This window comes from Nematolebias whitei, chromosome 13 (assembly GCF_014905685.2).
Source record: "Nematolebias whitei isolate Nwh7 chromosome 13, NemWhi1, whole genome shotgun sequence".
In the NCBI taxonomy this organism is placed as follows: domain Eukaryota; kingdom Metazoa; phylum Chordata; class Actinopteri; order Cyprinodontiformes; family Rivulidae; genus Nematolebias; species Nematolebias whitei.
Genome location: NC_056510.1, coordinates 17,779,234 through 17,804,509, shown reverse-complemented (window position 1 = coordinate 17,804,509; position 25,276 = coordinate 17,779,234). Strand labels below are relative to the sequence as shown.

The 25,276-nt window shown below is 39.1% G+C and overlaps 1 protein-coding gene across 1 annotated transcript in view; it reads left to right on the top strand.

Annotated features, from left to right (window-relative positions):
• Window positions 1-25,276, top strand: part of dip2a (disco-interacting protein 2 homolog A) — an 87,283-nt gene that overhangs the window by 53,831 nt on the left and 8,176 nt on the right. The window contains exons 3-24 of the mRNA XM_037686919.1: window positions 2,792-2,911; window positions 2,999-3,118; window positions 6,600-6,863; window positions 8,320-8,457; window positions 12,626-12,745; window positions 13,598-13,795; window positions 14,358-14,449; window positions 14,758-14,868; window positions 15,958-16,081; window positions 16,163-16,272; window positions 16,425-16,527; window positions 17,202-17,266; window positions 18,125-18,218; window positions 19,550-19,669; window positions 19,780-19,894; window positions 20,312-20,451; window positions 20,692-20,828; window positions 21,123-21,203; window positions 21,695-21,822; window positions 21,974-22,088; window positions 23,616-23,817; window positions 23,921-24,030. Of these exons, the coding sequence (XP_037542847.1) occupies window positions 2,792-2,911; window positions 2,999-3,118; window positions 6,600-6,863; window positions 8,320-8,457; window positions 12,626-12,745; window positions 13,598-13,795; window positions 14,358-14,449; window positions 14,758-14,868; window positions 15,958-16,081; window positions 16,163-16,272; window positions 16,425-16,527; window positions 17,202-17,266; window positions 18,125-18,218; window positions 19,550-19,669; window positions 19,780-19,894; window positions 20,312-20,451; window positions 20,692-20,828; window positions 21,123-21,203; window positions 21,695-21,822; window positions 21,974-22,088; window positions 23,616-23,817; window positions 23,921-24,030 (2,807 nt within the window). The remainder of the gene's footprint in view (window positions 1-2,791; window positions 2,912-2,998; window positions 3,119-6,599; window positions 6,864-8,319; window positions 8,458-12,625; window positions 12,746-13,597; window positions 13,796-14,357; window positions 14,450-14,757; window positions 14,869-15,957; window positions 16,082-16,162; window positions 16,273-16,424; window positions 16,528-17,201; window positions 17,267-18,124; window positions 18,219-19,549; window positions 19,670-19,779; window positions 19,895-20,311; window positions 20,452-20,691; window positions 20,829-21,122; window positions 21,204-21,694; window positions 21,823-21,973; window positions 22,089-23,615; window positions 23,818-23,920; window positions 24,031-25,276) is intronic.

The following is a 25,276-nucleotide window of genomic DNA, read 5'->3' as shown; positions in this document are numbered from 1 at the left end:
GGACTGCAGGCTGGCCATTTCAGTACCCGGATCCTTCTCCTACGTAGCCATGATGTTGTGATTGCTGCAGAATGTGGTCTGGCATTATCGTGTTGAAAAATGCAGGGTCTTCCCTAAAAGAGATGACGTCTAGATGGGAGCATATGTTGTTCTAGAACCTGAACATAGTTCTCTGCATTAATGGTGCCTTTCCAGACATGCAAGCTGCCCATGCCACAAGCGCTCATGCAACCCCATACCATCAGTGATGCAGGCTTCTGAACGGACCGTTGATAACTACTTGGGCTATCCTTGTCCTCTCTGGTCCAGATGACATGGCGTCCCAGTGTTCCATAAAGAACTTCAAATCGTGACTCACCTGACCACAGAACAGTCTTCCATTTTGCCACACTCCATTTTAAATTACCCCTGGCCCAGTGCAAACGTCTGAGCTTGTGGAGCTTGCTTAGAAATGGCTTCCTCTTTGCACTGTAGAGTTTCAGCTGGCAACGGCGGATGGCATGGTGGATTGTGTTCACTGACGATGCTTCCTGGAAGTATTCCTGAGCCCATTTTGTTATTTCCTTGACAGTGACATTCCTGTTTGAGCTGCAGTGACATTTAAAGGCCCGGAGATCACGAGCATCCAGTATAGTTTTACAGCCTTGACCCTTATGCACACCGATTGTTCCAGATACTCTGAATGTTTTGATGATGTTGTGCATGGTTGATGATGATAACTTAAAAGTCTTTGCTATTTTACGCTGGGTAACACCATTGTGGTATTGCTGCACTATCTTTCTGCGCAGCAATGGTGGAATTGGTGATCCTCTTACTATCTTTGCTTCTGACAGACACTGACACTCTGAGAAGCTCTTTTTATACCCAATCATGTTGTCAATTGACTTAATTAGTGTTAATTGGTCTTCCAGCTGTCCGTTATATGCTCAATTTCCTTTTTCCAGCCACTTATTGCTACTTGTCCGAACTTTTTTGGGATTTGTTGACACTGTGAAATTTTGAATCAACATATTTTTCCTTTAAAATGTTACATTTACTCAGATTAAACTTTTGATCTGTCATCTATGCTATATTATAAATAAAATATTGACATTTGCCATCTCCACATCATTGCATTCAGTTTTTATTCACAATTTGTTTAGTGTCCCAACTTTTTTGTAATCCGGTTTGTACTAGAATAAACAGTGACTTCATACAGCCCAGTGGGTCGGATTACAACACCCCCCCACAAATCAGAACAATAAAAAGTATCATAAAATATTGGAAAGTGTTTTTTTTCTTGCCTGTAGGGTTACCGATCAAAATTTACATGACAGCATTTTTACTTTCATCTATTTCAGTTGTATTTCACCTCCTTTATACCTTGAGATGGTCATCTGAATATAGTTTGTTTATTTTTTCATTACACAACAGGTGCAATAGGAGCATCAGAGGAAGAAATAAAATCAGTGACTGAAGATGACCATTAGACCATCGGATATAATCTTACTTTACCTTTACTTTCCTCTTTGATGCTGATTATCTGGTAACGGATGGAGCTCAAACAATAGTTTGAAATTGAAAATGATGGATTGGTGTCTGAGTCTTGCAGTTCACAACTAGATACATTGCATTTCCTGTGAAAATGCAGTGTGAATGCTTATTGCTGAAGAATTTGCAGAAAAACTGCTGAAAATGTGCTAAAAACTTGTTGAATTGAAGAACAAGCTTAAATTGACAGAAGAAAGCAGAAAGAACACACATTTGCTGAATTAGGTTTCAATAAGCAGAAATGAGCACAGAAATGAAGAAATTAGCTAAAAAGTTGAAATTTGCAACAAAAAAAACAGCTGAAAAGGAGCTGAAAAGGGAGGAAAAAAGCTTAAACAATCAGAAAGTAACAAATAGCTGAAATCAGCTAAAAATGTGGAATTAACTGAAAAGGCTAAAATTAGCATAAAACAACTAAATAGTAGCTGAAAGCTGATAGCAGAAAAAAGGTGAAATGAGTATAACAAGCTGAAATTAGCAGAAAGAAGTTAAAAGAAGCACAAAATATTGTAGTTAGCAGAAAGAACTTGAAAGGAGCACAAAACAGCTGAAAAACAGCTGAACCTAGCTGAAAACAGTTTACGTTTGCAGAAGAAAGCTGAAAAAAGCAGAAGCAAACAAAATGTGAAAGGAGCAGCAACAGGTTGTAAACAGATCTAAATATTTGAAGGATGTAAAATGAGCTCTACTAATTTTCTATGAGGGAAAAAAAAGTGGCAGAAAAGGCTAAATATTTCAAAAAGCTAAAGTTGCACCAATACCAAAAGTCATAGCACCCTTCTCCTGAGCGAGCTGAGTGTTTTGATATATAATTTGTTGAAATGGTACAACAATTGTGGAATGAGAAATATGCTGAAAAACAAACAGAAGAAAAATGGATCACAATGTGTGAATGATTCAGAAACATTCACACTATGAACACAGTGAGGTAAAGTTTGAACTCTCAGGCTGAATCACCTCCCTCTCTTAAATCTGTGAAATTTGCTTTGCTCTGAAAACTTGAAGCCTGTTGGAAAGTTTTATTATAGGCTGGATTAATTAAAGTGTATACTCCCTCAGTACCAAGTTATTATATTAAAGGAGACCAGCCTAAGAAGGGATTACATTAAGCATGTGAATACTTGATTTAGTTGAGCAATTTTTAGCACCGTTGCTTTCTGTTCAGAGTTCTGCAGCTCTGATTTCTGCCACTGAGCAACAGTAGATGTTTTGTCCAGGCCCTAACCTGTTCTCTACCTGCTGTGGTGTTGTCTCTCTCCAGGTGTAGATCCATCTCTGCAAATCGACAACAGAGTCCAGGCCTCCTCCCAAGCTGTTCTTCCAGTTTCCAAACAGAACAGGTCCCGGGCTGCCAACGCCCGGGATGAACGCTTCAGATCTGGTAAAAATTTTAAAACGCCTCAATTTCCTTATTCTATGTTGAGTGATCATACTATGCTCGTTTAACCATGTGGATGTGTTTTCTTAGATCTGCACACGGAGGCGGTCCAAGCAGCTTTGGCAAAGTACAAAGAGAGGAAGATGCCCATGCCCTCAAAGAGGCGATCAGTGCTAGTTCAGTCGTCAGTGGAGGCATGCACACCCCCAGGTGAGACCTTTGCTCCTGCAAACACAGTTTGTGTTGGGATTTATGGTTCCACTGGTCATTTGTTTCATATGTTCCCATGAGCATGGGTGTAGGATGGTGACGCTGATGTGTTCAGTGACTTTAAATGTTGCTGCCAAGCATTTGCTACTGGAAAGACGTGCATTTTGATGAATGTCTCCATTCTTTGTGACTGTAAAGATTTTGTTTTCACTGTTACGTCTGCAGGCAGACCTTCCCACACGAGCTGCATAATGAAGGAATAATCAGATTCGTACCATCATCTCTAAATGTTGACCTTTTGCCTGCTTTGATATTGTGTGGGCAAGTTATTAGAATTTTTTTGTTGTTTTATTGCATTAGGAACCTTCTGTTTTCAAGGCTCCTTAAAGCTCTTTTATATTTTTTTAATTATTTGATGTGAGATTTAACAAGTGTCTCAAACACTGCAGTGACTTATCTTTGGTGTAAGAGGTAGCGAGGCCTAGGCTCAAGATTTGGATTGAGAGAGGACACAGTAGGAGTAAGTAATCAGATTAGGAGCTTCAACACTGGAATTTGAATAGAAGTGAAAGTCTCTCCTTTTTTATTTTTGCAAGTATTTCTGATGGACTAGTTGTGCTCAGATGAGATGTGTATGAATGGCTGACAGTTTTTATAAATATCTACAGCAACAAACAATGGAGATCCTGGATTATAAAAGATTCAAACAGATTCTTAAGATTACACAAAGGTTTGACAGGAACCATAAAACGTGCTGGGGCATTTAATTTGTTGTTTTTCTTTTCTTGTAAATTATTTTATATTTATGGAAAACCAGTAATAATCAGACCTACAGTGTGGTCAGTTAATAGCATTTTGGTTTATTCTAAGAATGGAGGGCTTTTTGCTTTTGGACAGAAAGTAAAAAATAAATAAAAGACTTACATAAGGTATACATGCAGGACTGCAATTAAAGAACACTTTTGGATAACTTCCTATTCATTTAGATGCTTTATTAAACCATTATTATTATTATTATTATTACTGGTATTATTATTATAGTTAGATGGAGGAGGATGACTCGCTGTGTCTAGTTGTGCTTTCTAGTAGGTCACAACAGTATTCATGTTCAAGTATCTTTTAAAAAAACAGTAGGAATGTCTTAAAAAATATATTTCTGTGCAGCTCAGTTCTGGTTCAATTTGAGTCTAACAAAATAAAAAAGAGATTATTATTATAAGGCTCCAGAACAGCTCTAACTTTACATTAAATATGCCATTGATGGAAGTTTTTAGGGTAACTTTTTTTGTATTATTCAAATAAGATAACAACTAGACTAAAGTCTTAATGTTTTTTGCCTGAACAAATATATAACTGGTGTATAATATTAACAGAGTTTAGTAGTGTGTCTGCTTACATCCTCCATTTATCTTTAGATTTGTATCTTTACCTCAGATTTGTCCATCACTGCACCATGCTTCACTTTTTGTACCTGATTCTGTCGGCTGCCGACACTGATTTCTTTCTCTGTTCTTTAGTGTTTTCCCATTCTTTATGCCTCTATTTCTACTTGAAATGTATTTTCTGACCCTCTCCTTCCCTCAACCCCCTGTGCAGCTGTGTCCAAGCTACTTTAGATTGATAAAGATTGGAGACAGGCAGAGGAGTAACAAACAGAATTTTAAGTGGGAGATAACCCACATGAGTAGAAACAATAAATTAACAGCCTCTACAAGAAGAATCCAAAGAAAAGTAGCGGGGATTTTAATAATGTCTCAGTTGGTTGACTTGTAAATATATTCTGAGTGATTAGAAAGATGAACTATCTGAAGACCTGTTAGTGTTGATCACACACAAGCTCAACATCCATCCGTCTGCTTTTTTATTGTCTAATCTAGCTCATGCTCTTTTTATAAAAATTAAATATTTGTTTTTACAATTTATTTAAGCTTAAATTTTCAAGATTTGTGAAGTACATATGTATTTTCCTTTTAAAGTTGATGTTTAGGTGCCACTGTTTACATAAAACTTGACCTAATGTTACATTTAAAACAATTTAAGCTAATACTTATTTTTCTTCTAACCTTCCTTTTGCACTCAACTCTTTGCAGAAAACTAATTTAGGACAATCCTGCTGTTGTGTAACTCGAACTTGTCTAAAGTACAGACATGTTGGAGAGCTAAAAAGAAACGAGTTCATTTTACACAGATACCACATTGCTTTGAAGGTTTTCCTTTTTCCTTTTTGACAGTAGCCTCCAGAGAGAGAGAGAAGGCTAAGATCAGAAGCCAGATTTTAATTTAAGTAATTACTTGAATATCAGTTGACCAATTATGCATTTCTTAATATTTTTTCATATATTGTATAATGTTATGTGGTTAGTGGGAAGTTAAATGTTTTTCAAGTTTTAGATAATGAGACAAACTAACACTTTGTAGCTAAGCTAAATACTAAGCTAAGTATACAGTGTATTTATGTATATTTATATGCAAGTAGTTTTTGTTTTTTCTAAAGGGCATTATTATGCAGAAAATGAACCAAAAAAAAAATCCCCTACCGTTTGTCTGTCTATTAGTCAGACATTTGAGTTTAAAAGTTACCTTTCTAATCATAAATGAAATACAGTGCATTATTATTTTTGGTAGGTTTAGTTTACTTTTAGAGTTAACAAAAACAAAACTATCTGCAAAGGTTTGTTAGAATGTAGGCGGAGTCCGTAAAGATGTATGGCAACTGCCTGCTTCTTAAAGGTTTTATTGGTTTCATAAATCACAAGAAGCTACGGTGTTGAGTCATAAAAATATATAAAACTTGAAATAAGAGCAGCTGATCCCCTTTAATACTCATTCTAAAGTTACTATGTTTTGTAGTGCATTTCTTCATGTGGGGTTGAGATGGGTTAATGGTAGGGCAGCCAACCTGGGACCAGAAAGTCACAGTTTGACTCCCAACCATGAGCAAGACACACAATCTCTAATTGCTCCCCGGGCGCTTGCATAGCTGCCCACTGCTCCACCTGGGTATATCTCACATGTGATGGGCTAAATGCAGAGAAATAATTTCCCCGTTGTATGGGAACATACAATGACAAGCTCAAACTCCCCTTCCCTTCATACAAAGAAATTGTTACATTAATACACTCAAAATACACTCCATAAGCATTTAAACTTTTGAAGACTTCAGTTTTGTTTAGTATATTAAATTCTCTTCTACTTGCTGTAATTGCATTATACCAAAAAACCTGTGCTTTAGTCGTACGTTGTTTAAAATGAATTGCTTCGCAGAATTATTTTTATCGTCCATTACCATGAGAACCATTTTGGCATCAGGCATGCTTGAATGTACCTTACACTGATTGTATACGTAGATTATTGTATCATCAGCATATGATCAAACCATTCGAAGTTGTTCCATCTTGATTTAGTCACGGTGAGATCTTAGACAGCCCTATGTTTTTGTCCACTAATATGACACTGCCCTGTTTTGACCTGTCAAACACAGATACCTCCTCAGCATCAGAAGACGAGGGTTCGCTGCGGCGGCAAGGACGCCTACCGACCTCCACGCCCTACCAGGGTCACAGCCACCCAACCGTAGAGCACTGGTTTAACCGAGTCATCCAGGGTTCATCCACTTCATCCTCTGCTTCATCCACCTCATCCCACCCGGGAGGGAGATCTATCACCAACACCACTACCCACGCAGCCCTTAACGCCAACGCCACAGCAACTGCACTGGCGGACCTTATGGCGCACACCCAGCTAGGTCAGTAATGCACACGATCTCACACAGCATACGTTTTAGTCAATCTAGGGTTTAATTTATATCCTCTGGTACACTGCTGGATACATACCCTTGTGAACCAGAGTCTGAAGTCTAACGATTGCTGGCTTCAGCAGACATTTAGTGAGCCAGTCTGATTGTTTTTTTTTATCCCATCAGTGATAAAATCTTTACCTGTATAATGGCAACTTACAAAAAAATTAAAATAAAAAAACAACTAGGGTAGTTAAAGCACAGACTGTTTTGAGGCTTTGTCTTCCTGAAGATACACTAATTGTCTTGATGATGGTACTTCAGAGAGAATCATTGAGTTTCAAACCACATCTCTAATTAGTTGTCGCTGCCTGACATCTCAGTGTCATTCAGCTGTGATGTGAGAATTCTCACAGCCTTATCTCGGTCAAAACTGCCTGTTCTGTGTTGCCATTTGAGCATCACAAGTGAGTCTGTGATTCAGTGGATGTATCACCATCAGTATCTAGGTGTGAGATGGTGTCTTCCAGGCTTATGTGTGTCTGTGTGTTGTTGGCACAACAATATCCTCAGGATGGAGCTGTCTTGATTTGTTTCTTTCTTTCCATCTCATCTTTATTTAAGGCTGCTGTTATAAATTTGCAGCAGTGACTACTGAGCTGTAAAGCTGCAAATAAGTTTCCAATATTACCATGTTCCCTAGCCCCTCAGACATCATCCACTTCAGCTACTGGCGCCTTGCTGTCATACATGTATACAGCTTTTTGTAGATAATGTGAAAGGAAAGGCAATGTTTTAGGTTAAATGTCACGTTGCAAGAAAATGTTTATTCAAAAGGGGTGAATGTTTTTGATTGTTTTGGACTCAAAAACAAAGACATTCAAGATTCTTTATTGTCATTCGCATCACATGTGGTACATGTGGTGGAACGAAGCTGTGTACACAGGGTCCCAGTTGCATCCAACAAAAGTATTCAAATATTTTTATGTTGTATATTTATTTATTTATTGTTTATAGCTTGGCTCTAAAGCTCTGTCGTAGAATCTAGTGTGTTGGGGAAAAACTAATGATTCAGGTTTATTAAACCTAGAAGTTGTGGTAAATTTTGTTTTGGTGGATAATTTGAGTTAGTAAAAGTGTGTTCATTTGAGTTAGAGATTGTGACTTTGTGATGTCCACTTGTGAACCTTCTTTTGTTTTTCCAATTAAACACAAATGACATCAAAAGCAAGCTTACAATGTCCACAGAGAGCTGGTTTTAGTTGGCTTTGTTGTTCACTGAAGAGTTTGTATCTATATCATGACAAAGAGTAAAGAATTGCTCTGTACTTTTAAGATTGTGCTTCATTAGTCCTTACAGGGTCTGGTTCAAATCCCTTAGACGTCAGGGGAGTGAGGTATAATATAATGGCAACATCCCAAAGTAGGCTTGACCTTTTAACCCCAGACACCCCACTCATCACAGATAACCACTCAACACCCCCTGATGTGACGGGGCTGTCAGAGCGCTCCTCGCTTCATGGGGAGCGGCTCCACGTGGCCTCAGTGCGAGGCGTTTCCCTCAACTACAACCACCACACCAGCACCATGGAGACTGCAGATGGTGAGTTTCCTTCTTCCTCACACGCATGCACTCACAAAAAGTCACCTCCCTTTTCCTTTTCCCTCCTGCTGTCTGTCCCTCTGTCCGAGCCTCAGTCAAGCCGGCTTTTCTGACTGGCACAGTCTACTGACTGACCCCCCTCCCGTTGCCATGGTAACATTGCGCCTCTTCAACTCCAGAAAATTCACCATGTTTCTTCCAGCATATGTTGTTAACAAATCAACAGAAATACTATATAATTAAAAAAAAAAAAGTAAACAACACTCTTGCTTACGTTTAGTTTATGCACCTGTTTTAGAAGTAGATGTGCCAAGTATTATTGGGTATGTTTAGAGACGTATTGACTTTTTTGGACACAGATAATTTAGGAAGATTGTATAAAGGTTTTATCAAATAGTGTAGAATTAGTACCTGGGAGGGCAGGAGGGAGATGATTAATTTTCAAATTGGTTTTGTTTGCACCGAGAACTGCCCCTAGAATGAAACACTGGGTGTTGTGTTATGTAGATACAGGTTAAGGGTAAAATAAATAATAGATCTGTATGTGGATAGCATCTAAAATGTCAGTTTATCTGCTTGGTCTTTTCCTGTGTTGATGCAGCTTTTTCAGGATTTTTATTGATATGAAATGAGGTACCCATCTTTCAAAACTAAGAAGGAATGCTCTAAAACCTAAAGTAAAGATGATTGTCTTTAGAATATCACAATCACATTGAAACCTGTCAGTTTTTCATGTTCATTCATTCATTCATTCACTTTCACACACACATTTAACCATTCCAAACTGTATTCATTCTGCAGAATATTTGCTACTACAGTAAATCAGACACTAAACTAACTCACCTACTTGGTTCATATTAGTGAAAGTGGTTGTCAAATAGGTGAAGATTTGTCATCATCGCTGTTACTTTTGCTAATTGGTTGCTCACACACACACACAAAGAGAAACTTAGTTGGGTCATTTCATTGACGTACTGATATGTCTCTCCTCCAGGCTGTGAGTGGGCAGGTGAAGGATCCCTCACTTTAATTGATGGTATTTATAACTGTTCATCCAGCTCTGTGGCAGTCTGCTGTGTGTGCTTTTGTGTTTGTGTGCATTTGTGGTTCTGCCTTTGCCACTGCTGTTAGTTAGGTCTAGCATTTGCCCAATGCATATGAGCTTTACAACAATATTTAAGAAGCCACAGAGACATCAGGTATGCAGTGCGTGTTTTAGTGATGTCTAACCTGAGGGTTCTCAGAACTTATTCTGTTGAAGTTGACAATGTTAATAGTGCAGCTGTTTGTTTGGCCGTGTGAATAATTAACATGTTGACATACTGGTTTCCTACTTAAAAGTGAGAAAACTAAGAGGTGTCAAGTTTGTTTTCCACTTCATTTTGTGATGCCAGGATGTAGCACTGTAGCTACACAGAGGCCTTGGTGATGGCAGCTGTCAATCACTGCTGTTACTTAAATACTGACTCATACAGCGGAGAAGCAAATGTGCCACAGTGGCTGCTGTTATATCTGTTCTCTGATACTAACAGTCTATGCAGTAATGTCTTTAGCACTAATCTTGTAGTGCTTGGTAACATTACTTTCAGCTCCTTCCATTAGTAGACCCAAACCAACAGTGAGTTTTATTTTCTGCCAGATATTTCATGTCCACAAAAACGATCCTATCAAATTTTGTCCAAAAGCCATTGTTATACGGCATCTAAACTGGCCAGGCAGTGGTGCTGCAGCAACTTTGCTCTGGCCTGTACCTCTGAAGGTGAAAAATTTAAGGTATGCCTGTTGTGGCTTGAAGCATATCGCTACATTGGCTGCTGGTTGCCAGGTTGTGTAGGTTTCCTAAGGTCTTCTTCTTGTCTGTTTAAAAATAAATAAGTAAATTTAAACTTTTAACATTGTGTTTAGTTTTCATTTTATGTTGTGGCCTAATGAGCTGAGTCCTAACAAAAATTACTTAACGCTTAACTCTCAACTTACTCTACAAAACCAGACAAGCTAAGTGTCTAGTGTGAGTTTAAAACATTCCGGACGAGCCCCCAATTTATGCAACAACCAAGCTCATTGGGCCACAACAAAAATGAATGCCTCTTATGTATTGTAAAGCCCAGCCACAGTCAGTCTTCCCTTGCTCTGATTTTGTTTGCTTTCAGCAGAGTGCCGCCTCAATGTGGATGAGATTGTCATAGTAAAACCACGCAAATCTCAGCTCAGCAATAACTGTATCTCGTCGTTTGTCCAGGGCACTGGTGCTATTTTTTGCATTGCCATTTTTTCCAAAATAAAAATAGGAGCGCACTCTATCACACAACCAGCCAGAAGCAAGTAGCTGAAGGAAATGGCGGTAAGGAGCAGTCGCTGGAAGTATGACTTAACTGTGATGTGACAACCCCCCCTGCCCCAAGTCAGCAAACCAATCCATGGCCAGCAATCTGCTGACATCAAATCGGCTGCACCAACCCGGACCAAATGGAAACCCAGGTCACAGTGCATACGGGCCATTAGAGAGTAAGCACAACATTCAAGAAGGTCTCAAGCTTGAGCAAACAAGTGAAGCAAAGCTGTTGCATTACCTTTGCTTGACCAGTTTAGAGGCAAAGGGTGTAACATTCATAAAAAACATTAAAAAAATAGCACAATAGCTTTAAGTGTATAACCAGAGACATGGTAATTAGTTTATTAATATATGTAATCATTTGTATAACATCTGAGTGAATTGTATTGTTTGGATTAATCTTAATGCTTATAAAAATACACCTATACAAATGTGTCAAATTCTGTTTAAATTAAGTCTCTTAAGTCCAAGAGGGCCTAACTGGTACAAGAAATATGGAGAGAATGGAAACCATGTATTTATGAATCATTTTTGTGTCTGCAGTGGTCTGAATAGTCTTGTGGCTGAGACCGGCAGACACGGCCAAAAGTTTTAACAGATGGAAGTGACATGTTGGTTTTGGTCTGGTTTTTAGTTACAATAATTGAAATATGGAGCAGCACAAGCTTTATTCTTCCATTTCTATCTTTGTGAGTATTTGGGTTGGTCAGTAAATATAGTTATGATCCTACAGCATAAAAAAGTATATTTTACTGTGAAAACATGTTTCCTTTAAGTTGATACTTAATCCAGTCTTCACCATTCTAATTAAGTGTAGAGTCATACATTACAAAACCACTAACGCATTAATTATAGTTTGAGTGGTCGGGGCTCATTAATTGATGGTGTGTGTGGCCTACGTGTCAGGGCTTTCTAATTGGCCCATCAGGTGCTGCTGACCCACCCCCCACCCACCCACCCCACACACATCTACTCCCAGTGCGTCTGTCTACATGAAGGGGCAGCATCTGTCTTAGTGAGCCATTTCATAGTAAAAAAGATCTAACCCTCTGTGTACAGCTGTGGCTTTCAGCTCCTGTGGTCATCTGGAATGTCTGACACAGACCTCATTTGGGTCATTTAGGAATTCAGATGGTGAATACATTGTTTGGTGATCATAGTATGAGCCTATACATAAAATATGAGGATAATCTAACTGGACAACCCCCTGTCCTAATTATATTTGGAGTCTGTTGTGTCTTTTGTTTTCCCTCGTTCTCTTGTTTCCATTGTTATCTTTACAAAGGTCCACTTCTCTGAGATTTTGATGTTTAAATATGCCGTCATGTAGTTGGAACAAAACACTTTTGACTTTAGCCTCATTTGTATTTGCGTATAAAATGGACACCTTTGGAAACACCTTTATAATTTACATGCTGCAGAGAGGACATCTTTGTTGCTAGGCAGCAGGCGAGGTGGCTCGTTGTTTCTTAACTTAATGTTTTATTAGGTTTTTCTTGGATTTCAAAAAAATCTAGTCTGTCTGTGACCTCCAAGACTGTAGAGAACCTCACGGTCCACTGTTTTGTTGTGAGTGACAGCTCGTTGGCCTCTAAATCACCTTGTAATACCACACTGACCTTTTCTCCCGTCTTATCTGTCTTCCTCTTATCCATCGTTTTCTCATTACCTCATCAATCTCCTAATCTGTCCACACATGCCTCTACTCCAATATCTGCTTGTCTTCATGTATTTTATCTGTTGCTCCCACATCTCCATCTTGCTTTGCTTACGTCTCCCCCCCCCCCCCCATCCACCCACCTTTTACTTGTCATCCCCTTCAAATTCATTTTGTAGGTGTTCCTGTCAGCAGTCGTGTTTCCAACAAAATCCAGCAGCTACTTAATACACTGAAGAGACCAAAGCGGCCACCATTGCGAGAGTTTTTTGTTGATGACTTTGAAGAACTCTTAGATGGTAAGCTCGCTTGAAAGGAATTATTATTTCCTCTAATAACTCGTAAATCCTTAAAATGTGCATCGATCTGACTCCCCTCTTCTTTTTGTAAAGCTTTCAGTTGAGTTGTACATGTGCAGTCTTTGATATTTAATCCTTCTTAGTGACCTAATTGTCTGATAAGGTTAGTGATAAGTGGTTAGTTTCTTTGTAAAACTATGATCACCATGTGTGAAGAGGAATTTATTAAGTAAAAACAGTGTGCTCACAGTCGGCCAGCCCTGCCCAACTATTTCCTCCATTCCAGCTTGGTATGCTGTGGGTTTTGGGTGGTCCTCTGCCATTTGAATAAACATTGTGTAAATGAAAATGTGGCGGCAGCAGCAACCCATCAGCAGGTAACACTTAGGCTTTCTGGTTCTAATACTAAAGGTTCTGGCTCAAAGGTTGTGGTGATTTTAGAATGGGCAAAATATCACACAGAGGTTAAACGGCAGCAGTCGACACTTTCTGTTCCTTTGTAAAGGTGTTTTATTTGGCAAGAATACAACTCTCAACTCTACTTTTAGTTTATTTTTTTGTGTTTGAGAAGGGGGAAAGGTGAAATCAAATCACAGATTTAAAGCAAAGAAGGAGAAAGAAGTTTGCGTTCCAAGCAATGGAGGTTTCTTGGGATTATTTCTCATAAGAAGCTAAAAATATATATTTTTTTAAACGGCAGATTTTCCTCATCCTTCACTTTTATATTCGTTTAATCTCCCCCTCAGTCTTGTCATTGTGTTTACATTTGTTATTTAAATGTACCTTCACACTCCATAAACTCACTGGTCCACCTTCTTTAAAAGATTTATCACGTTGTTCTTTTTGTTTCAGTCCAGCAGCCAGATCCTAACCAGCCCACACCAGAAGGCCAGCAGATGAGTCCCCTGCAAGGAGAGCCTCTCGGGGTGGTCACCAACTGGCCTCCCTCCTTGCCAGCAGCCTTACAAAAGTGGGGCACCACTCATCCTAAGAGTCCCTGCCTTACAGCTCTGGACAACGCTGGCAAACCCGTCTACACACTTACCTACGGTAGGCTTCAACCTGTGATTAACGGACTGAATAGTCAATTTGTTCGGAAAACAAGTTGAAGTTTATTGTCATTCATTGTCATGTGGTACATGAAGTGGAACAAAATTGTGTACTCACGGCCCCAGTTACACCCAAAAATATCAAAAATATAAAGTATAGAAAGAAATAGTATAAGGATCTAAGATATACACTAAGGTATACGTTAAATGAATGCTAAAATATATACGCTAAACACTAATAATGTAAAACAATATGGCGTATCAACAGCAGCCCGAACATGAGTCTGTGGTGAGCAGATAGATATGAATGAATACAGCAGCATGAGATAATCAGCAGCATGAGATCAGCAGCACAGATACGTCACATATCACCAATTAAAGTGGCATTACAGTTTTTTTTTTTTTTTTTTTTTTAAACAGTATCCGTTCTTCTCATTCAGTGCTTCTTTTTTAAGCAGCACCAATATTATTGTTGTTTTTTGGATTAAAATTATTATCTGTGGATCAGAACTTGTAAAATTGAAGAATATGTAGTTGACTGTGTGTTTTTTTAACTTCTGTAGGTAAACTGTGGACACGCAGTCAGAAACTGGCCTACACTCTGCTTAACAAGCTGAGCTCCAGAAATGAGCCTTTGCTGATCCCTGGAGACAGAGTAAGTCACGAGAGGAAACTGTGTGTTCAGTCGTGATCTGATTATCAAATCGCTTCTGATCCGAATAACCAACAAATGCGAAGAAGTGAGGAATGAAGTGCTGATCTTTGCAGCTGAATGCATATCTGAACATTTTTATATCCATAAGGCTGTAAAGTAAATGTGCTGTTGGCTTGTTTGATCCAGCTCCAAGCTTCAATAAAGGAAAAATTCTGGGTTTTATGTTGGAGTGCATGTCAAACCTCAATCATCAAACTTGCTGTTTGCTTGTTTTTATCTTTCTGCTCATCTAACCATCTTGCTTTCAGGTTGCACTCGTTTTTCCCAACAGCGACCCAGTGATGTTCATGGTGGCCTTCTACGGCTGCCTTCTGGCAGAGCTGGTACCAGTTCCCATTGAAGTTCCACTGACCAGAAAGGTAAAGCCACTTACTGGGTCTTCTGAGTGACTTTTGACAGGTTTGTGCTGACCCCTGCTGGACACCTGAATGTTAAACATGTGAAGGACCTTTAAGATGTTTTTCACATGAAAACTACATTATATTTATACTTGTCAGTGTGTTTTATAGTATTTACTGGTAAATGTTACCGTATTTTTCAGACTATAAGGCACACTTGAAATCCTTTAATTTTCTCAAAAATCAACAGTGAGCCTTATAATCAGGTGCGTCTTATGTATGAAAACTGACCCACTCATTCATATTGCACCTTACAATCCGGTGCACCTTATAGTCTGAAAAAATACAGTATTTAAGAGAAACTAGTTTATAGATAATGCCACCATCTAAACCCAGCAGCAAACGTTGTCAGGACTGTTTGCTTTCAGATATATTGTGTAGCATCTTCCAGCTCGCCCATCAGCTCAAACCTAACTATATTTATCCACGTTAGCTACGCAAGCTGAATACTAATGTGGGTTTTTGATTGCCTTTATGAGCACGCTGTTGGTGCACACTGTGCTGTAATCAGTGAGAGCTGAGTGAAGTGAGATGAGTGATTTTACTCAAAATATTAGATGACGAGCCAACTGTTCTCGAGTCAGAAACTCATTTTCTCATTCTGACAGCTCTTATCAATCATCCCCTTTGTTTCCACCGTCCTTTTCTTTATTTCTCTTATTTACCTCTGCCAATTCCTTAGTCTTTGTGAGCTATGTCGTTTGCTCAGCGTGAGTGTAAGTTAATTTACACAGATATGAGTGAGGGAGTGTCAGATCTCAGGCGTGGTTCTCGCCTCAGTCTGCGTTTGATGCACAGCAGTGGCGTTTTTAAAAGTGATGGGCTGTCACTCTGCCTGCTTACCTGCTGCTGCTTTAATGTGAACGGCTCTGAGGTGTTTTCTTCCTCCATCAGAGTTCCTCCCCCCATCTAGTGTCATTTTCTGCATTCTGTCAAATGTGTGTTTTCCCAAAGTTTGTCCTGCTCCGACTTTGATCGTCGTGAAGAGTTTATTGTCGTGCTTGGCAAAGTTTTAAAATCTCAAACTTCTCATCGTTCTCGTTGTGCCAGGATGCAGGAAGCCAACAGATTGGCTTTTTGTTGGGCAGCTGCGGGGTCACGTTGGCACTGACCACTGATGCTTGTCAGAAAGGCCTTCCCAAAGCACAGACAGGAGAGGTAGTCACTTTCAAAGGTACGGCTTGTTTTGCCTGCATTTGACCGTGAGGATAGTTTCTTTTTGGCTTCAAGGGATTTTGTATCTCTGTCTCTGCAGGCTGGCCACGGTTGTTGTGGTTTGTGACAGATGGAAAGCATGTTGCAAAGCCTCCAAAAGATTGGTACCCTTCAATACGGGAGGCCGGCAATGATATAGCCTATATAGAAGTAAGTGCAGTTTCACAAAATATTATGGAGCATCTGACTTTTTTATGTGCATTTTATATCAAGAAGTGGACTACTAATATTTTTATGCTACTAAATTTAACGTTATCATATTTAAAAGCCATTGTGTTTTTTAAATGTTTTTTTTAATCCAGTATAAAACCAGCAAAGAAGGAAGCACCATGGGAATCACTGTGTCTCATTCAGCCATGCTGGCTCATTGTCAAGCCCTCACACAAGCCTGCGGCTACACAGAAGGTGAGAAGGACTCTGCATACTTCAAGTTACTGAGCTTTTATCAGACCCTTTATTTTTTTTTATTCATTACCCTGGCACGGATAGTTTTAGGAAGAGAGTAGAACGATGATCCCTAAAGATGCAGGCTTCAGAATTTGTAAATACATTTAAGAAAAATTCCACGAAAATAAACTGCAGACATAAGAGTTTGCTTATTTTTGTCTTTCTTAATACAGCAAATCAAATAGCACAACTTGTTCATTAAATAACTTTTTAATATGCATTCCATAATCTAACCCCTCCCCACATTAAAAAGTAGCTCATGTACGCTCTCAGGTGTAATCAGTTTGATAAATGGGTCTGTTCAGTTGGTTATGTTTCAGGCTGTCGGACCTGGGTCAGCATAGTTGAAAAAGAACAAGAACATAAAGTACTTTTTTCCTCTCCAGTGTCCCAGTTTTACTCTAAATAGCTCCTGACGGGACCAGTAGACAGAAGTTGTTCTTCAGATCCGTTTCTAAAACTTAATTTGGATCCTCTGTTCATTGTAGGCTTCTCTGATACAGAAATGACTCTGTGTTACAGAACATTTTGTTTGTGAAGTGAGCAATGAACATTTTAGATTAAGTGTATCAAATCTTGTTTACACTACTCATCAAAACATAATATTTTTTCTGATCTTTTTTGATTTGTAGCTGAGACCATAACAAATGTCCTGGATTTCAAGCGGGAAGCAGGATTATGGCACGGCGTTCTTACTGTAAGTTGTCTCCAAACTCTTCAATAAAGCCCAAGGGACTGGGTTTAAGTTCCAGTTCAAGTAAATGTTATTGTCATTACCATCTCATGTGGGACATGAGGTGGAACGAAATTATGTACACAGGGTCCCAATTGCACCTAAAAATAGCAAAATATAAGTATAAGAAGAAAGAGTAAACAATGATGTAAGATATACACTAAGATGTACGCCAAAATAAATGCCAAATGGTACGCTAAAAGATCCAAGATATACGCTAAACACTAATAATATAAAACAATACGGCGTAACAACAGCAGCCCGAACATGAGTCTGTGGTGAGCAGATGGGTATGAATGAATAAAGAGCCAGGATTGGAAATAAATGATTTCTGGTACAGGTTTTGTTACAGTCACTGATTCCTGGTTTACAAACTTCAGACAGTCATTAACTTTATATATACTGAACATATTGGTAAATGTATTTTTAAAAACTCCGCAAAATTGTTTTCGGTGCGTTCCAACAAAACAAATTTATGCTCTCAGTTTGCTGATAGGAGGTCTGATTTACATGGATCTTGTATGAGAGCTGTATCAAAATGCAAAGTGATTCAAGCTAATAGTCCTGAAGGTCTAAACGATCCCATCTCATAAATGAGTTTCAATCTCGTACACAAAGTAAAACTGCTTCGCATAACACACAGATTTTACACACTACACATAACGTGCTGATGCATGTCTGGATTCCTACACTGACAGCATGGAAGCAACAACCAACACATTTTTCACTCTTATTATTTGTTTATAGTGACATCATGCACAGTAAACAGACATGCAGACATGTTTTGAAGCTTATCTCACGTTTTTTCTTCTTTCATTTCAGAGTGTTATGAATCGGATGCATGTGATCAGCATTCCGTACTCCTTGATGAAAGTCAACCCCCTGTCCTGGATACAGAAGGTTCACATGTACAAAGGTAGCTTCATTTTTGTCACTACCGTATTTTCCGGACTATAAGTCACACTTTTTTCATAGTTTGGCCAGTCCTGCGATGTATATTCCGAAGCGACTTTTATACTTTTTTTTTTCCATTCATGACACAATTTTTGACTGACGCATTAAATGTTCATTCGTACTGACGTGAACCAAAGACTAAACATTAGCATTTGCAGCCACGAGAGGGCCCTCTAGGCTTTAGACAACTATATGTTGTTCCTCTTCTGCTAACCACTACCCCTATCTTCCTCCGAAGTTGGCAGAGTTGTTCAGAAGTGACACTGAGGATGGTAACTTGCTTGTCGGACTTGTTGGCTTGTTATGTTAATTAAGCCTGTTCAGGATCCCAGGTATGTTCTGTTTGCAAACATATAACCGTCGGGAGCACGAGTCCACGGGGAAGGTGTGCAACCTGTGTGTCTCTGCTGTGACGGACACAGACTCGGAAAAGGAAGGGAGGGGGTGGGGGGAGGTGTCTTGTTGTTCCCTATCACTACAGTACATCTTCAGTGAGACATGAGTGAGACCAAGCAAGAGCAGCTTGTTTAGTTTAAATAATAAAGCATGATCTGAACCAAGCCTTTACTCCAGTACCTTGGCGACCACTGAGCGGGCCAGGCCACCGGGAAATGTCCCGGCGCTCCCGATGGACAGTCCACCCTATTGTATTTTCAGATTTAATGTCTGTTCTTGCACTTTGTGAAAGACACGTCTAAATAAATGAGACTTATACTACGAAGCAACTTGTTTTTTTTCCTCTTCATGATGCATTTTTTGTCTGATGCAACCTCAAGAGTGACGTATAATCAGCTCTTGTAAATGAGTCCTCGAGGCTCAATGGGATTTACCTGTCTAAATAAAGGTTGAATGAAAAAATAATCTGAAAAATACGGTAATTGCTCTGATGTGTCTTGGAATATATGGTGAAGGATTTACAGCCTCCCTAATTTTGTCCAAACTGTTAGAATAAACTTTTTTTTTTAATTGCTTAATCATTTTAAAAATCTTGGCCCTATTGTTTGACTTTCAACTGTTTTTGTAACAGTTTTGATAATCACTGAAAATTACATAGTCGATATGAATAAAAGCAAGAATTTGACAGTTTTGTCAACCCAGTGGAGGTAAAGAATATAAAGCTCTTGGTGAGACAAAAAATAATCATCCTGTGTGTGTTTCAACTTCTGTCGAGCCACCTTTCGACACACGATTCTGACTCTGCTGTCAGATGTCATATCCTGTGATTTGCTGTCAAATTGGATGAAAGTGGGTATTCTGTTATTAATTCTCTTTGTGTCTGTATCATTTACGTAGCACGGGTAGCTGTGGTGAAGTCGCGAGACATGCACTGGTCTCTGCTGGCCCAGAGAGACCAGAGGGACATCAGCCTGAGCTCTCTGAGGATGCTGATCGTAGCTGACGGAGCTAACCCATGTGAGTGCATCTGCAGAGACACGTTCAGTTAAAAACACCCTGGAGCCTCTGGACGTTGGGATTTGTTTGCATACTTATTTGAATGGCTTTGTGGGTGTGTGTTACCGCAGGGTCGATATCCTCCTGCGATGCCTTCCTCAATGTGTTTCAGTCACGTGGGCTGCGGCCTGAGGTGATCTGTCCATGTGCCAGCTCCTCAGAAGCTATGACTGTCGCCATCCGCAGGTTAGCATCCGTTACTGCACCTTAACAAACAAACAAAACAAAACAAAAAATGCCTCAGAATGCCTATGAGCTACATCCTGCAGGAAGGAAATTAGGTTTGTTTTTCCGCACAGCGTCTGTCTAAATTCACCGCTTTCTGTTGATCACAGAGCTCAGTTGTAGAGGAGGATTAGGATGAGAGACACAATAAACAAACAAACTTCAAGTGGAGGAGCTAGAACTGCTTTGGCAAAGAAAATAAAATAGTTTCACATGCACCTTATAGATGTAATAAATAAAGCCAGTGAATGGACAGGAAAAAAAATAAAATAAATTAAATGGCACCATTGATCTAATGGCTGTGGACAGCTTTCTTGATTTGTTCAGAAACGAGTGAACTGCTGCTACAGTAATGCGTCTTGTTTATGTGTCCTACAGACCTCCAGAAATGGGCGTTCCTCCTCCAGGCAAGGCAGTGCTGTCTATGAGTGGTCTGAGTCACAGTGTGATCCGCGTGGACACGGAGGAGAAACTCTCCGTCCTTACGGTGCAGGATGTGGGGCAGGTCATGCCTGCAGGTACAAGCTGCCTAACGAGCTTTTACTGTCGTTAACGGCTTCAGTGGTGCAGAAGAAGAGATGTTTCTGAAATATCAATCCATAATGTTGTAACTAGTTTATGAAAGGGTAAAATAGCAGGTATCATGTTTATTCTGAGGTCTTTCATCTGCTTCCTTCGTTTATCAGAGCTGTGAAGTGTTTTGTCTTGAACTATGTAAACCATCCCCTCATTCTTCTGTTTCCATTTTGCATTCCCAGCTGTTGTTTGCGTGGTGCGAGTGGAGGGGACGCCTTATCTCTGTAAAACAGACGAGGTTGGAGAAATCTGTGTGAGTTTAGGTTGCAGTGGTTTAGCGTATTACGGCCTCCCAGGCATGACCAAGAACATCTTTGAGGTAAATGTGTATTCAGGTGTGAGTATGCTGTTTTTTTCCCTACAAAAAAATAAATAAAAAGCTATTTGTAACGCTTAAAATGATATAATTCACTGTTTATTAAAATATGTGCTGCTGGAGAAACTGTTGGCATTTTAATAAACATTATCAATAAATTCTTCCCAGAAATTATCGTCATAAGATCTTATGTTTCGTTGTCTGTTGTTAATATAGCTTTGTATGTTTTATTTGGTGGTGTTTTCTGTGATTTTTGATGTTAGATGCAGTTTTTAATAGTGTTGCGTTTTATTGCAGACTATCCCTGTAAAATCATCCGGAGTTCCTATAAGCGACAGAACTTTCACCAGAACTTCACTGCTGGGCTTTGTGGGACCAGTAAGTTCCACCTCATTAAATTCTGAGAGTTTTAAACGATGCTTTTGTACTTTTATAATGGTTAGCTTTAAAGATGTAATCCTCAACTCTATCTGGTGCTAACAGAGCTCCGAAGGATACATTTGGACATGTTTAATGCAAATGCACTTAGTTTACCAGCAACTTATTCACCCACAAAAGTTTCTCCTAATTTCCTAATTAAGTAATTTTACTGAAATCATAAAAATCAAGCTTCTTATGATCCTCTGATGCTCGTAGTTGTGGTTACATTCCTGCTGTCCGTTAGACAAGTGGAAAACTCACGATCCTTTACTGATTTTTCTGTGGAAACTTTCCATTCTTCAGGTACAGATTCTATAGTTTAAATTTGAGCTTACAGGAACACATTAATTTAGGAAGAGGTGTTACTTGTTAAATAAATCACATTTATATTAGTACATTTTGAATTAGAGAAAGAGAGACTGGTTTTCTAACTGTGTGTTTCCTCTCAGGACAATCTTGTGTTTGTTGTTGGGAAGATGGATGGGCTCATGGTCGTCAGTGGGCGGAGACATAATGCTGATGATGTGGTCGCCACGGCTCTGGCTGTAGAGCCCATGAAGTTTGTGTACAGGGGAAGGTAAAAGAAGAAGAAGCTTAACAGCATAAAACATTTTATACATCTGTGTCCGTTAAATCGAGAGTTTACAGACTTTATTGATGGTTTTACTCAGCACCTGTTGGTGATCTGAGCAGTCCAGCCGTAATGGTTTTGTGTTGTGTTCCTTCAGGATAGCAGTGTTTTCTGTGTCTGTGCTTCACGATGAGAGGATTGTTGTGGTGGCAGAGCAGAGGCCAGACGCTTCAGAGGAGGACAGCTTCCAGTGGATGAGCCGCGTCCTTCAGGTATTTGTCAATAAGAACTAAACTTCTGCAAATATTACATTTAAAGAAATCCTCACATCTGGGACTGGGTAATGAGCTGCATTATTCTTAACATACTGTAGAAGCTGAAATGTAGCTACAACTGGTTTTTATTGATACTAAGATGGAAAACATAAATTAAACTAGAGAAATTGCATTTCCTACGAAAATGCAGTGTGAATGCTTATTGCTAAAGAACCTGCTGAAACAGCTGAAATTAACTAAGAACTCATGTTGAAATGTAGCTGAAATGGAAGAACAACCCTACATTAGCAGAAGAAAACAGAAAGAACACATATTTGCTGAATTAATTTTAAATAAGCAGAAATGAGCACAAAAATCAGAGAACAGCTAAAAAAATGCTGAAGTTAGCAAAAAATAGTTGAAAAGTATCTGAAACTCAGAAAGAAGCTTAAACTACCAGAAGGAAGCGGAAAGAGCTGAAATGAGCTTAAAAAAAGTGGAATTAGCTGAAAAGGCTAAAATGAGCTTTAAACAGCTAAATAGTAGCTGAAAGAGCAGAATAAGTTGAAACTAGCAGAAAAAGCTAAAAGGAGCATAACACACTGAAATTACCATAAAGAAGTTAAGTAGGCTTAAAGTAGCAGCAATTAAAATGGAAAAACTTGAATTTATCTGAAAACAGCTGAAATTAACTAAAAAGGTAGCTGGAAAGGTAGCAGAAGGAAATCATGTTTGCTGAAAGAAGCAGAAATGAGCTAAAAAAGTGGAAATTATCTGAAAAAAGCTGAAATTGGCAACAACAAAAACAGCTGAAAAGAGCTAAATAAGCAGAAAGAAGCTGAAATTACAAGAAGGAAGAGGTGAGAGCACATTTTTGCTGAATTAGGTAGATTTTTTTAAATGAGTGCAGCAAATGTGGAATTTATTGAAAAAGCTTAAATTGGCATAAAATAGTGATATACCATTAGAAAAAGCTGAAACTTTCAGAAATTAGCTGAAAGGAGCAGAACAAGCTGAAATTAGAAGAAGCACAAACATTTTGTAGCTAGCAGAGAGCATCTGAAAGGAGCACAAAACAGCTGAAAATAGTTGAAAATAAATTATTAGGTTGTAAACAGATCTAAAGATTTGAAGGATGTAAAATGAGCTCAATTTATTTTCTATGAGAAAAAAGTGGCAGAAAAGGCTAAATATTTCAAAAAGCTAAAATTGCACCAATACCAAAAGTCATAGCAGGATTATCCTGAAAGAGCTGAACGTTTTGATATGATTTGTTGAAATAACTTGAAAACAGCGGGACGAGAATCGCGCCAAAAAACATATGGAAGAAAAATGGATCACAATAGTGTGAATTCTTCATAAACATTCACACTATTATATTGCATGCATTAAAAATATATATATATATTTTTATTGATGTTTGCAAAAATCTGAATGTTTTGTTTTATAGTCTAGCTAAAAAGAAAAAAAAATGTCTAAACTTTATTTATAATCAAATTAATATATTTACAGAGTCCAATAAATCACCAAACCTTGTGTTTCCAGGCTATAGACAGCATCCACCAGGTCGGGGTGTACTGCCTGGCTCTGGTGCCTGCCAACATTCTTCCTAAAACTCCCCTGGGTGGGATCCACATATCTGAGACCAAACAGCGCTTCCTGGAGGGATCTCTGCACCCTTGCAACGTCCTCATGTGCCCTCACACGTGTGTCACTAACCTGCCCAAACCAAGACAAAAACAGCCAGGTATAACCGCTCATCCAGACCCAGAGAATAAAAGATATTTATATCATGCATATGTTTCTGTTGATGTTGACCTCTTTAACACAAACGATGATGTTCTGGACAGAGGTTGGTCCTGCTTCTATGATAGTGGGCAACCTGGTGGCAGGAAAGAGGATAGCACAAGCCTGTGGGAGAGACCTGGGGCAACCCGAGGACAATGACCAGGCACGTAAGGTAGACGGTCATCTTCATTTCACCCACTTTGCACATGCACACTGCAGATAATAATAATAATAATAAACTTTATTTCTATAGCACCTTCCAACAACGCCTTGCATTGACCAAGGTGCTTCACAAGACAAAACAAGATTAAAAACAGGACACAATACATCAGTGCAAATTAAAAAACACAGCGAGAATAAAAGAAGGTAAAAGAGATAAAATAAAAAAATAAATAGTAAATACTAAACTACTAAAAGTTAAACATTAAAAGCCCTTTTAAATAAGTATGTTTTCAGTTTGGCTTTGAACAGAACCAGATCAGAGATGGCACGCAGCTCATAGGGAAGAGTATTCCAGGCTGTTGGGCCTGCAACAGAAAAGGACCGGTCCCCCCATAGTTTGCACCTTGAGCGTGGCACCTCCAGCAGATTTTGACCAGCAGACCGTAAAGCTCTGCTGGGCTGGTGGACTTTCAAAAGTTCTGAAATATAAGGTGGTGCAAGGCCATTCAAAGCTTTAAAAACAAACAGTAGCAGCTTGAACTGTATCCTAAACTGAACCGGGAGCCAGTGTAAAGAAGAAAGGACAGGAGTGATATGTTCATATTTATGTGTGTTAGTCAACAAGCGAGCAGCAGAGTTTTGTACAAGCTGTAAACGGGAGATAGAAGATTGATTAATACCCACATATAAGGCGTTACAGTAATCAAGCCTAGAGCTCACAAAGGCATGGATGGCCTTCTCCAGATCACTACGGCTAAGGAGTGATTTTACTTTGGAAAGCAGACGGAGCTGAAAGAAGCTGGTTTTCACAACAGAACTGATCTGTTTGTCTAGCTTTAAGTTGCAGTCAAGCTCCACTCCTAGATTTTTTACCACCTGGTTGGCGTGGGGGAGCGGAAAACCTAGACTGGGAGAGATGTTGCATGAATTACTGGAAGCACCAAATAAAATCCATTCAGTTTTATCGTTATTGAGGTGGAGAAAATTCTGAGACAGCCAGTGCTTAATGTCATTTAAGCAGCTGGCAATAGAGTTGAAACCGAGTGAGGAACTGGGAGTGACCGGCAGATAGATTTGTAGATCATCTGCATACAGATGAAAAGACAGATTATGGCGTGCAATGATGGGTCCTAATGGTAGCATGTAAAGTGAGAAGAGAACAGGCCCCAGAATGGAGCCCCAGATGCAGGGAAGAATCCATATCTGAGAGAGTAAAATCTGAGATGCTCTCACCGAGCAGAGGGAGTAATTTTTTC